The sequence below is a fragment of the Musca autumnalis genome, unplaced genomic scaffold, assembly GCF_047663935.1.
Source record: "Musca autumnalis isolate F117 unplaced genomic scaffold, ASM4766393v1 scaffold_1, whole genome shotgun sequence".
NCBI lineage: Eukaryota > Metazoa > Arthropoda > Insecta > Diptera > Muscidae > Musca > Musca autumnalis.
Genome location: NW_027411644.1, coordinates 133,453,568 through 133,468,558, shown reverse-complemented (window position 1 = coordinate 133,468,558; position 14,991 = coordinate 133,453,568). Strand labels below are relative to the sequence as shown.

The window sequence follows — 14,991 nt, the reverse complement described above, 5'->3', positions numbered from 1 at the left end:
TGTTCTGACTGTGGATACATGAGTTTATTATGATTTGTGAGGAAAATTAAATATTTTATAATTTTTTTAATAAAAACAAATTAAAAAATAAAATTTACATCTTTGTGTTTATTTCAGCTTTAGTCCATATTTTGTTGTATTCAAGTATTTGAATAACAACAAAATGTTTTACAGTGGATATGAAATTGATTAGTTGCGGGCGGAGGGTCGGGAATACTATAGTTTCAGTTGTCACCAAACAACTTCATCAGTTCCCTTTTCCGCCGACTCTGTATCGATAAACAGGTCAATAAGCCCATCCAGCAAATTAAACAAAATGAGAAATTTGCTATATGGCCCTAAAACTGATTACCCTACAATTTGAGTCGAACTAAAGAATTTTATATCCACCACTGTTTTTATGTCGTCTTTGCATTGCAAAGAATACGAACATAGTGTGTTGCTTCAATAAGCGGGGGTAAAACAACGAGAAAGTTGTTGTTTTTGCATTACGCATTGATCAACAAGGCCGTGCTGATGCCTATTATTGTTGTTGGCGTTTTTTATTGTTGGACTGCAGAATTTTACATCTTTGTGTTTATTTCAGCTTTAGTCCATATTTTGTTGTATTCAAGTATTTGTTGTATTCAAATACTTGAATACAACAAAATATGGACTAAAGCTGAAATAAACACAAAGATGTAAAATTCTGCAGTCCAACAATAAAAAACGCCAACAAAATAAAATTTAATAGAACACGGATCAATAAAAATCGTAGTGTTCGGCTGCGGAGCACTAAAATCGTAGTGTTCCGACTGCCGGATCACTAAAAATCGTAGTGTTCCGACTGCCGGATCACTAAAAATCGTAGTGTTCCGACTGCCGGATCTCTAAAAATCGAAACAATGGAACAATAAAAATCGTAGTGTTCGGCTGCGGAGCACTAAAAAACGTAGTGTTCCGACTGCCGGATCACTAAAAATCGTAGTGTTCCGACTGCCGGATCACTAAAAATTTTAGTGTTCCGACTGCCGGATCTCTAAAAATCGAAACAATAAAAATAGTAGTGTCCGGCTGCGGAGTACTAAAAATCGTAGTGTTCCGACTGCCGGATCTCTAAAAAATGGAAAGAATGGAACAATAAAAATCGTAGTGTTTGGCTGCGGAGCACTAAAAATCGTAGTGTTCCGACTGCCGGATCACTAAAAATCGTAGTGTTCCAACTGCCGGATTACTAAAAATTTTAGTGTTCCGACAGTCCATTGTCCAAACCCCAAATCAGATGTTTTTCACATTTTCTTTTAATTTTTATTTATTAAAAAAATATATATATATCTATATATATATAAAATTCTTCGAGTCTGCCATGATGTTCGAAATTAAACTCCTCTGAAACGGCTGGACCGAATTCCACGAAATTTGGTATGTGGAGTTTTTAGGTCTGAGAATAGGTTTTTAGCTATTTTTTATACTGGTCAGTTGAGTGACCAGGGTACCTTCCCCACAATTTTTTTTAAGAAAACGTGAAATCAAAAATATTTTTGATATTGTTTAAAAATTGCTTGCAATACTATGGTAATAATTGTCTTGATCCTGAATGGTCATCTCGGAAGTTGAATATCGCGGTCAGACCAATTTTTCAATATTGTATAATTATAGATAATATACTTAATTTCAGTAAGCGTGACTACAAAAACGCTATAAACACTGGCTTCAATAAGTGGGAATTCGCGATCAACCCCACATTTTGGTATACAGTACAACCCCGATAATGTTAAAGGTCCCTTGACCGAATTTCCAAAAAAATCGATAAGTGGGAATGCGCGATCAACCCCACATTTTGGTATACAGTACAACCCCGATAATGTTAAAGGTCGCTTGACCGAATTTCCAAAAAATCGATTGAGAAATCAGACAAAACATAATTTTAAACTAGAACGTCTAAGAAATTAGCATTGGTCACTAAAACGACGGTCCAACAATGCGGCGTATCTATAATCTATCTAAATGTATGTCAAGTTCTTTAAGACTGCATTATGTTCTAAATTAAACTTCCGAATCGGCTGGAGAATACCGAAAATTGAGTGGGTGGGGGACCTCCCCCACATCGCGTTTTAACAAATCGCGAAATCTCAGAGATTATTAGACATATTAGTATTCAATACATCAGCAATGGTGTCCTCTGCCATTAATGAGTGTTTTGGAAGCAGAATGCCGCGATTACGTCCAATTTTTGAAAACTTTATTCTTACTGCAAACACGCCATGAACGTTGACTTCAGTGCTTGGAATAACTCGATCAAGATCACGTTTTTTATACAGCAAAGCCTAGATAAATTCAACTCATTTTTCATGAATCACTGATGTTTACATGTTTAGGAGCTTAAAATAATAACGTATTCAATGAATCAGCACTTTGTTAACAAGAAGTAAAAACGGCGTTAAGTTCGAACGCGCCGAACTTTTTTACCATTCACCACAATTTATATTGAAACCAGATTTTAGCCATTTCGGTTGGATAATGTGGCTGAAACTTCCAAGGGCGACTAAATACCAAGTATAGCCATACCGGTTGAATAATGCGGCTAAAACCTTGCATATACTGAAAATCGGGAGGTACCGTTCTATGTAGTCTATATAAAAACCTAAACAAGTACCGAATAGTCTATGTGGGAATGTCTTCCACCCACAACGAAGACTAAATACCAAATTGTAGCCATGACGGTGGGAAACCTCCAAACTGTTCTACGGTGCCTATATCAGAACATGGACTTATACCGACAAGTCTCTGCAGGTATGTTTACGACCCCCGACGGAGACCAACAACAATCATTTCGGTGGGAAAATTATGAAAAACCTCTTTACTATAGAAAATCATGAGGTACCGTTCTATGGGAGCTTTATCAAAAAGTGGGCCTGTAGCGACAATACTCTGCATGAGCATTTACGACCCCCAACGGACAAATTATAGCCAATTATAGCCAAGAAACCAAATTATAGCCATTTCAGTTTAATAATTTGGCTAAAATATGGACACCGAATGGGAATGCTTATACCCCAAGGAAGACTTAATCCATTTAATGGCGAATACCGAAAATCGGGTGGTACAGTTACATTGGGTTTATATCATTACAAAGTTCAATGTTAAATATTGCGGGTTGTAGCTCGATTTTAGCTGAAGAACATCGCTACATTAACTCATTCTTATTCTGATCAAAAAATTCGAAGTGTTACAAACGGAAACAAAATGTTAGTTATACCCTTCATCTTATGGTGGAGGGTATAATTAAAAGAATTTTCTATTTTAAATCTGGAGATACAATTACATGAGAGTTTTGCTGAAAATTTTATTTCATGAATTCGGTTCGAAAATCGCAACATTTCATTCGTAATTCGATTATTCTATTTGTAATTCAAATTATTCCATTTGTAATTCGAATTATTCCATTTAAAAAAAGGAAAAGAACAAAAAGGAACAAATGGAATAATTCGGATTAAAAATAAAATAGTTCGAATTACAAGTAAAATAAGTCGAATTACAAATGGAATAATTCGAATTACAAATATAATAATTCAAATTACAAACAGATAAATTCGAATTACAAATGGAATAATTCGAATTACAATTGAAATGTTTCGAATTACAAATGCAATTCTCTAATTACAAATAAAATGTTACGAATTAAAAATGGAATTCTCGAATTACACCTAAAACGAATCGAATTGAATCTGAAAAGGTGTAGATATATAAATATGTATGTAGATGGTTTATACATGTTTACACGGAAAACTAAAAACGGGCCAGCAACGCGGACCGGGTCAGCTAGTATATATATAATATTTAATTTTCTCAGAAATCATAATAAATTAATGTATGGTTGGTTCATTACCTTATAGTTTCAAAACGTGGTACAAAACGATTTTTAGTGCTCCGGCACGACGATCTTTGTGTTTCATTCCACAAAAACTAAGTATTGTTTTTTCATAATTTTGACCAAATTTCGCAATGTGTTTAACTAATTTAAACATACATGGATGTAACAGTTCATCTTAATTTTTATTTTATCAAATTTAACCAAATATTTATTTTTGCTAAGAAAACATAATACAGTTATTATTTTTTAGTGTTCCAACACATGGTGCGCTATGATTTTTAGTGATCTGGCAGTCGGAACACTAACATTTTTAGTCCTCCGCAGTCGGAGCACTAAAATTTTTAGTGCTCCGCAGTCGGAGCACTACGATTTTTAGTGCTCCGGCAGTCGGAACACTAAAATTTTTAGTGCTCCGCAGTCGGAACACTACGATTTTTAGTCCTCCGCAGTCGGAGCACTACGATTTTTAGTGCTCCGGCATGCGGTACACTACGATTATCGTTGTGTTCCGGTACAGTATCACTAAAATATTTTTTTGTGTTTGTGTTCCGTAGCGGTACACTATCGTAGTGTACCTATCCACCTTGGTACGGTACAGAACGGTACGGTACGATACCATAGTGTTTATTTTCGAACACTGATTTAGGGTCTTTTCAGAATTTTGTGGCACTTTTTGGACATTTGAACTTGCCGACAAAAAAGTGGATTAGGATTAAAGGGAATGAACCGACATAGTGCATTACGGAAGTGGATCTTATTTTGAGAACCATATCTTTTCGATTGATATCGCGCCCACTAGTCATTTCAGTGGGTTATCGTACACCTGTTGGCCAGTATGCCAGGAAGCATAGACTTGTACACGGAAAACATAATATGGCTGTACATCATCGGTATAAATTTCCAAAGGATCGCCTAAGGAGAGGACCGATATGGGCCATTTTAAAAGTTAAACTAAGTTTGGACAAAATATGACCAAGGCAAAATTTTGGACCAAATTGGTCTACATATGGTGCCACAGGGGGTTTTTACAACTTTCGGGCAGTTTTCCCAAGAAGTATGGACTTGCCACTGAAAAAACTTTTACCGTTGTAATTGAGTCAGCGATTGCAAGTTGCGTCATCATCCGAAATTTTGTGTGGGAGGTACCCGAAGGAATGGGCAAATATAGTCCATATTCAAACCTGATCTATATCTGGTAGATATATTAGGATGCGTAAAGTATGGACCAAATCCGTCCGTCCCTTCAAGAGTTATCGTACGCACAATTTTTCCCGAACATTTTTGAATTTTTGTGGGGGAGGTACCTGAAGGAGTGAACCGATATGGCTTATCTTCGAACTTAAACTTAGTTTGGACAAAATATTATGAAGGCCAAATTTTGGATCGAATCGGCAGATCCGTTCGAGAGTTATCTTGCGCTCCAACCACTACACACGGTGTCATAGGGGTTTTTGAACCTTTCAGGCTATTTTCTCAGGAAGTAGGGTTTTGCCCCTGATGAAACTTGTACCGCCGTATGGGGGGCCGTGAATACAAGTTGCTAAAACAAAAATCAAAGCGATTCGAGAGATGGCCCTAAACTGAACTTTTCCGAAATTTTGTGTGGGATGTACCCGAAGGAGTGGACCGATTGAGTCGACATTGAAACCTTATCTAAGTCTGGTAAAAGTTTAACGATGTGCAAAGTATGGACCAAATCAGTTACTCCCTGTAAGAGTTATCATGCGCACAAATTTTCGGAACATTTTCGAACTTTTGTGTAGGAGGTACCGGAAGGAGTGGACCGATATAGCCCATCTTCGAACTTAAACTAAGTTTGGGCAAAATATTACGAAAGCCAAAATTTGAACCGAATCGGTTCATCCCTTCGAGAGTTATCGTGCGCTCCAGCCAGCCAGACAGACAAACAGACAGACGGACATTTCTCAATCGACTACAAATTGTCTGAAACACGTTTCGTCCAAACATACTTGGGGTCTAAAACCATTATTTCGATGAGGCACATTTTGCCCGTATGAAAGTGTATATACCCTTCATAGCCTAAAGGCTGAGGGTATAACGAGTAAACACTGAATTAAGCCGACATATTTTATACCCTAATTAAATACCTAATTGCAGCCATATCTTCCAAATGGGAAGGTAACGTTCGATTGAGTCTATATTAAAATGATGATATATATCGAAACATCCCTGCAGGGTTGCTTAACGCTCCAACGGGACTACGTACCAAATTTTAGCCATGTCGGAACGATAATGGGGCTAAAACTTTCAAAATACGTTAAATCGGGGTGTACCATTCTATGGGGTATATATCAAAATTAGATGATGAGGCTTAATTCTTCAAAATACCAAAAATTGGGAGGAGCCGTTTTTGGAGGGTTTTTTAAAAACGTGGACAGATATAGTCCATTTTCAACACAAGGTGTAATAGGAACTTATGTAAAAAATTATAAAGCTCTATCTTAAATATTGCGAGCTGTATCTTAGTTTTTACAGACAACAGACCACAACAATGAATTGGTAAAATTTTGGCATCGACTGGAAAATAATTGTGACCTGTTGAGCGATTTCGGAAATGTCTCATTATAGCACCTCTCTTATGGGGCTGAAATTTTTACCATAGGTTGTCCCTGGGATCCTGATTGCAAGGAAGTTCATACTTCCCGAGATATAGGTCTTGGATATGGGGACAAAAACCGCCTTGGTGATTTGGGGAATTTCTTTTTAAGAACTTATCTTATACTTGCTTTGTTCCACAAATATAAGAATCTACCATTTTTGAAAATTTAAATATTAAATATAATATAAATAAATTTTTGCAGGTTCTGGAACAGAACAACTATCTCAACTGCAGTATACGCGGCAAGAATTTTACTACGACAACAAATTTGTCTTTTATGATATCGAAAACATAGTAAAATTATTAGATTCTTGCAGGTTCTGGAACAGAGCAATAACAAAATTCGCTGAACACGACGAAGAGATAAAAGTTTTGTTCCTTTACTTTTTAATAGCAAAAGACGAACTGTCAAAATTGTTCTCTCATAAAAAAATTGTAGAGAATAAAATTGCAAAATGTTACAGAAAGAACGACAAAAATTGCATATCTGGTAAAAATGTCAAAAATAAACATACACATTCAATTTTCTTATTTTATTTCACTGTTTTTCATTTTGTTTGGCATTGCGCGCTTTATTCTTTTATTTTCTTTGCTTTATTATTCATTTTCTTAACGAGGAAATGTGTCTGGTGGCCTGTGGTAGAAGAGAAAGTCGTTTTTGTTCTCTCTCTCTCTCTCTTAACAATGGCTTCCAGTTTTGCCACTTTTTGGAGTAAAAGAACTCTAAAGCTAGAAAGAACACAGAAAATTTATGATATAAAAAAATGTTTATGAAACAATGTATAAAAACATTACCTATAACAGAAAAAATGCTGCTAATTTAAAATCGCAATCAAGGAGGAAATTTGCAAATAATGGTATCAGAAACGATACTTATAGGTTCAGGGATCGCTTCCAGTTCAACTCCTTGTACATATGATTGTAAATAACGTCTAAATTGCGTATAAAAGTTTCAAACCTGTCACATAAAACATCATGTTATATAACGAAATCTAAACATTACAGTTATATGCTTACCTAATATATTAAGTCTGTCTGGTTATCCTAAAATTTGTAACAATTTGTACCACTGAAAGTCGTCTGTTAACACAAAAGTCCAGCAAAACAGAGCGATCCGAGAGAGACATTTCGACAGTTCTTGTACAGAGAGTTTGCAAATTCTTGCTGGACAAATTTCTTCTAGCAACCACTTGCAGCTCTTCTTGTTCCTGAAAACAATCAGTCATCTGTTTTTAATTATTCGGTGATTTATGTTTCTCAAAATTAAAAACAATTTTATTGTGGAAATAGCAAGCCTAATTGTATTGTTTTCTTGGAGAACACAGTTGCAAAGTGTAAAAATTCTTTTTTAGGCCATTTTATTTGTTTTACTTTTAAGAAAATATAAAATTTTTGCTTGCATTGGTTCCTTTAATGACGGACAAATTGTTCTGTTTTGGCAAGTCAGCTGATTGCTTGCGGGTTTTTCCTAGGAAGGTGTCTGTTTACTTTTTACATTTTTCTTGCAAAAGACAAATATAAAATTTTAGAAGAAATTGGCACTGGTGCCTTTGGCGTTGTGCACAGGTGTAGAGAACTTAAAACTGGTAATGTTTTCGCAGCTAAATTTATTCCCGTTTCACACTCAATTGAAAAAGACATGATTCGAAGAGAAATTGATGTAATGAATCAATTACATCATCAGAAGCTTATAAATTTACATGTTGCCTTTGAGGATGACGATGAAATGGTTTTGATTTTGGAATTGTAAGTATTACGAACTTAAATATATTTTGAGTATTCTAATATATATATACAGTCAGGGACAAAAGTTTACATACACCCCCTAAATCTCGAGTATTAGGGTTAGTAGTGATTTTTATGAAATTCCAACTATGCAGTTTTATTTCTTCTTACTAATAAACAATATTTAATAGAACAAAAGTATATTCCATAATACAAATAACGGTAAATTTTACAAAAACCTAAAAATTATGGGGACAAAAGTTTACATACACCCAAGGATATATGGGTATTACCGTGCAATTTATGGAATTAACAGCAAAATGTATACATTTTATTGTTTTGGCGAATGCCTCTAGGTGTCTGAGATATATTTTAGAAAAAAGAAAATAATTTTTGGGGGTCAAATGCCGTTATTTAAGGTCAAACTTCTTGTATAGCTTGTTAAAGCTTACCCTTGCTCAATTCTTTGCGTTTTTAGGTATTGCACTTTAAAAGAAGAACAAAGTTAGTGTCAGATTGCAAGTCTTGAGGCCCGAGAAAGCTTTGAAGTTGTTCTTGGGCACAATATAACTTCCTGAACCTCGATAAATGCACGTTTTTCCTCAGATTTCTCAGGAAGTGAATAGATTCCACGGAATTCTTGGCGCAAATTACATACAGAAGGCTTTGAATTGCCTTGTAATATAGTCCGATACATTCCTTGTGCACAAGAACAACTTCAAAGGTTTGTAGGGTCTCAAGACTTGCAATCTGACACTAATTTTGTGGTTTTTTAAAGTGCATTACCTAAAAACGCAAAGAATTAAGGAAGGGTCAGCTTTGACGAGCAATACAAGAAGTTTGACCTTAAATAACGGCATTTGACCCCCAAAAATTATTTTCTTTTCTCTAAAATATATCTCAGACACCTAGAGGCATTCGCCAAAACAATAAAATGTATAAATTTTGCTGTTAATTCCATAAATTGCACGGTAATACGCATATTTCCTTGGGTGTATGTAAACTTTTGTCCCCATCATTTTTAGGTTTTTGTAAAATTTACCGTTATTTGTATTATGGAATATACTTTTGTTCTATTAAATATTGTTTTTTAGTGAGAAGAAATACAACTGCATACTTGGAATTTCATAAAAATCACTACTAACCCTAATACCCGAGATTTAGGGGGTGTATGTAAATTTTTGTCCCTGACTGTATATATATTCTTTCAGTTTGTCCGGTGGAGAATTATTTGAACGTATCACGGCGGATGATTACCAAATGTCTGAAGCGGAAGTTATACATTACATGCGACAAATTTGTGAAGGTGTCAAATACATGCACGAAAAGAACATTGTCCACCTTGACATAAAACCTGAGAACATCATGTGTCAAACTCGTAAGAGTAATAATGTAAAATTAATAGACTTCGGTCTTGCCACCCGCCTTGATCCTAATGAAAAGGTAAAGATAACAACTGGAACTGCAGAATTTGCTGCTCCCGAAATAGTAAACCGTGAACCTGTTGGATTTTACACAGACATGTGGGCAACTGGAGTTTTAACTTACATTTTATTAAGTGGTCTATCGCCATTTGCTGGCATTACCTAAAAACGCAAAGAATTAAGGAAGGGTCAGCTTTGACGAGCAATACAAGAAGTTTGACCTTAAATAACGGCATTTGACCCCCAAAAATTATTTTCTTTTCTCTAAAATATATCTCAGACACCTAGAGGCATTCGCCAAAACAATAAAATGTATAAATTTTGCTGTTAATTCCATAAATTGCACGGTAATACGCATATTTCCTTGGGTGTATGTAAACTTTTGTCCCCATCATTTTTAGGTTTTTGTAAAATTTACCGTTATTTGTATTATGGAATATACTTTTGTTCTATTAAATATTGTTTTTTAGTGAGAAGAAATACAACTGCATACTTGGAATTTCATAAAAATCACTACTAACCCTAATACCCGAGATTTAGGGGGTGTATGTAAATTTTTGTCCCTGACTGTATATATATTCTTTCAGTTTGTCCGGTGGAGAATTATTTGAACGTATCACGGCGGATGATTACCAAATGTCTGAAGCGGAAGTTATACATTACATGCGACAAATTTGTGAAGGTGTCAAATACATGCACGAAAAGAACATTGTCCACCTTGACATAAAACCTGAGAACATCATGTGTCAAACTCGTAAGAGTAATAATGTAAAATTAATAGACTTCGGTCTTGCCACCCGCCTTGATCCTAATGAAAAGGTAAAGATAACAACTGGAACTGCAGAATTTGCTGCTCCCGAAATAGTAAACCGTGAACCTGTTGGATTTTACACAGACATGTGGGCAACTGGAGTTTTAACTTACATTTTATTAAGTGGTCTATCGCCATTTGCTGGAGATAATGACGTAAATACTCTGAAAAATGTTAAATCATGTCAATGGGAGTTTGATGAAGAGGCTTTTAAATATACAGTGGCGGCCATATAATTAAGAACGACATCGTATTAAAAAGTATTTGACTTGCTACGTTCCAAATATTTGAATATTTATATGGAACAAAATTTGTAAATAAAGTACACTGTAAGCACTTTCAACTATAGCCAAAACATGTTATAATTCTCCCTCGTTTATACGAAAGAAACCACGATTTATTAAAATAGTCATAAATCGACCTGGCCACATAATTAAGAACGATATAAGTAAAGGTTACTTTAAGGTAATTTTCATACACAATATGTGAATATATCGTTATGTATTTTAGAAATCGGTTACTTTGATTAATTTTTAGTATCAAATGTCCTTCAATGGTACATATTATTGAGTCTAGGTTTGATAATTAGGGCATACCTAAGGTTTTCCAAAATTTGCCCATAATTTGACGAATTTATTTTGTTTTTGGGATCTAAAGCCACAGTTTTGGCTTCCTCTCATCCCCGCTACGACGCTCTGAAGGATACCCTGTGATTATCGTTCCATAATCGGTGCTTATTTACCCTTAAATTGGCTTTTATCCCACTTGTTTGAGTCCTTTACGAGGGAATTGCCTGGGAAATAGTTTCGTAAGAGCCATTTCCACCTTATAAAGCGGTAGGATTTTTGTCTGCAGGTAATAAACAGGAAATGAAACAATAATATAAGGTATATACACGAATTGGAAGAATTCCACACCGAATATAACATTTATTAACTAATGTTTTGAATGCTCGAATTCCACAACAATTTTGTGTATGTACATCAGACATTAGTTTATACAAAAATTGTATTTTCATCCATAAAAATTATTGATTTGACTGGTTTTGATATTAATATGAGCTTCATTGATTAAAAAGTCTTACATAACTATGCCTACCACACCCACAAAGACATTGTGCAATGAAGGCTTTCAAAATATTAAACCTTTCATTTTTGTTCGGTGTACCGTTAGGCCAATTTTTTGCACAAAACGAAATTATTGTTTTATTTCCTGTCTACTACCTGTAGACAACAATCCTACCGATTTATAAGGTGGAAATGGCTAATTTCCCAGACAATTCCCTCGTAAAGGACACAAAGAAGTGGGATAAAACCCAATTTAAGGGTAAATAAGCGCCGACTATGGAACGACAATCACAGGGTATCCTTCAGAGCGTCGTAGCGGGGATGAGAGGAAGCCAAAACTGTGGCTTTAGATCCCAAAAATAAAATAAATTCGTCAAATTATGGGCAAATTTTGGAAAACCTTAGGTATGCCCTAATTATCAAACTTAGACTCAATAATATGTACCAATGAAGGACATTTGATACTAAAAATTAAACAAAGTATCCGATTTCTAAAATACATAACGATATATTCACATATTGTGTATGAAAATTACCTTAAAGTAACCTTTACTTATATCGTTCTTAATTATGTGGCCAGGTCGATTTATGACTATTTTAATAAATCGTGGTTTCTTTCGTATAAACGAGGGAGAATTAAAACATGTTTTGGCTTTATTTGAAAGTGCTTACCGTGTACTTTATTCACAAATTTTGTTCCATATAAATATTCAAATATTTGGAACGTAGCAAGTCAAATACTTTTTAATACGATGTCGTTCTTAATTATATGGCCGCCACTGTATGTATATCGGATGAAGCTAAAGACTTTATTAGAAAATTGCTTGTAGCAAACAAGGAAAACGAATGACAGCACATGAATGTCTCCTTCACCCATGGCTAACTGGCGATCACGCTGATCGTAATAAACAAATTCAACGCTCCCGTTACCTTGCATTCCGCGATAAACTGAGAATGAGAAACTAGAATGCCGGTAATTACGCGATACCCATGGGAAGAATTTCGGAGTACTCATCATTGCGCAAACTTTTAATGGAGAAATATAAAATATGTGATACAACATTTGATCGAGACAGGCTGCTCCGCGATTCGTAATACGTCCCTCTTCACAATTTTGTTATGAAGGACAAAGTGTAAAGTTCTATTGTCGTTGTATTGCTACTGCCACTCCTACTTTGTCTTGGTCGCATAATTCCGAATTACGACAAAGTAATATAGTCCGATACATTCCTTGTGCACAAGAACAACTTCAAAGGTTTGTAGGGTCTCAAGACTTGCAATCTGACACTAATTTTGTGGTTTTTTAAAGTGCATTACCTAAAAACGCAAAGAATTAAGGAAGGGTCAGCTTTGACGAGCAATACAAGAAGTTTGACCTTAAATAACGGCATTTGACCCCCAAAAATTATTTTCTTTTCTCTAAAATATATCTCAGACACCTAGAGGCATTCGCCAAAACAATAAAATGTATAAATATTGCTGTTAATTCCATAAATTGCACGGTAATACGCATATTTCCTTGTGTGTATGTAAACTTTTGTCCCCATCATTTTTAGGTTTTTGTAAAATTTACCGTTATTTGTATTATGGAATATACTTTTGTTCTATTAAATATTGTTTATTAGTGAGAAGAAATACAACTGCATACTTGGAATTTCATAAAAATCACTACTAACCCTAATACCCGAGATTTAGGGGGTGTATGTAAATTTTTGTCCCTGACTGTATATATATTCTTTCAGTTTGTCCGGTGGAGAATTATTTGAACGTATCACGGCGGATGATTACCAAATGTCTGAAGCGGAAGTTATACATTACATGCGACAAATTTGTGAAGGTATCAAATACATGCACGAAAAGAACATTGTCCACCTTGACATAAAACCTGAGAACATCATGTGTCAAACTCGTAAGAGTAATAATGTAAAATTAATAGACTTCGGTCTTGCCACCCGCCTTGATCCTAATGAAAAGGTAAAGATAACAACTGGAACTGCAGAATTTGCTGCTCCCGAAATAGTAAACCGTGAACCTGTTGGATTTTACACAGACATGTGGGCAACTGGAGTTTTAACTTACATTTTATTAAGTGGTCTATCGCCATTTGCTGGAGATAATGACGTAAATACTCTGAAAAATGTTAAATCATGTCAATGGGAGTTTGATGAAGAGGCTTTTAAATATATGTATATCGGATGAAGCTAAAGACTTTATTAGAAAATTGCTTGTAGCAAACAAGGAAAACGAATGACAGCACATGAATGTCTCCTTCACCCATGGCTAACTGGCGATCACGCTGATCGTAATAAACAAATTCAACGCTCCCGTTACCTTGCATTCCGCGATAAACTGAGAATGAGAAACTAGAATGCCGGTAATTACGCGATACCCATGGGAAGAATTTCGGAGTACTCATCATTGCGCAAACTTTTAATGGAGAAATATAAAATATGTGATACAACATTTGATCGAGACAGGCTGCTCCGCGATTCGTAATACGTCCCTCTTCACAATATTGTTATGAAGGACAAAGTGTAAAGTTCTATTGTCGTTGTATTGCTACTGCCACTCCTACTTTGTCTTGGTCGCATAATTCCGAATTACGACAAAGCGTCAAATTCATGAAACGATACGTCGGCGATGACTACTATTTCATTATTAACCGGGTAAAACTAGAGGATCGCGGTGAATATATTATTCGAGCAGAAAATCACTACGGATCTAGAGAGGAAGTTGTTTTCCTCAACGTACCACCATTGCCTAAATAACAACCAAGATATGTTCATGAATCCACACCAGTACGAAGACGCGAGCCACTTCCATATACATTCTGGCAGGAGGAGTCAGAATCAGTGCCATCTTTCACATTCCTGTTACGGCCACGTGTTATGCAATCACGTGATACCTGCAAATTACTTTGTTGTTTAAGCGGGAAACCCGTGGCCTCTGTCAAATGGTACAAGGATGGGCGAGAGCTTAGTAAATACGAATATTCCATGACTCATTCTGACGGCGTAGTTACCCTTGAAATTATAGACTGCAGGCCGTCGGATTCAGGCAAATACACATGTAAAGCAACGAATTGTCATGGAGAAGATGAAACCGAGTGTGTAGTTATTGTTGAAGGCATTTAGCCCCTGAATCACTTTTTATATATGGATTGATGGTTCCATGTTTGATTAAAATTTATCTACGAAATTTGAAAATTTGCAATCAATAAAAGTGGAAATAAGCGTTCTATTTCATGAATTTGAAAATCCGTATAATTTTTTCAGACTTTATAAATTTCCTATATTTAAATTTATTATTTTGGTTATTGTATTATTATATCGGTAAATTAATTATTAGTATGATTAAACACTTAGGTAAGAAAAATCCCGTCGAACGATAAATAGCTTTTTTCCTTTACTTTTTTAATGGTAAAAATGGTAAAAGAGAAAAGTGTCAAAATTGCTCTCTCATTAATATTTTACCAGAAAAGTAAAGGAACG

The 14,991-nt window shown here is 35.2% G+C and overlaps 1 protein-coding gene and 1 pseudogene across 1 annotated transcript; both read left to right on the top strand.

Moving 5' to 3' along the window:
• The first annotated feature begins 7,989 nt into the window (after positions 1 to 7,989).
• LOC141403849 (myosin light chain kinase, smooth muscle-like) lies at positions 7,990 to 9,788 on the top strand. The gene is made up of 2 exons (XM_073986923.1): positions 7,990 to 8,219; positions 9,410 to 9,788. The coding sequence occupies exons 1-2, from the start codon at positions 8,113 to 8,115 to the stop codon at positions 9,786 to 9,788; spliced, it is 486 nt and encodes a 161-aa protein (XP_073843024.1). The 5' UTR covers positions 7,990 to 8,112.
• A 470-nt stretch (positions 9,789 to 10,258) lies between these two features.
• On the top strand, positions 10,259 to 14,759 carry LOC141403736 (myosin light chain kinase, smooth muscle-like; annotated as a pseudogene).
• The last annotated feature ends 232 nt before the right edge of the window (positions 14,760 to 14,991 follow it).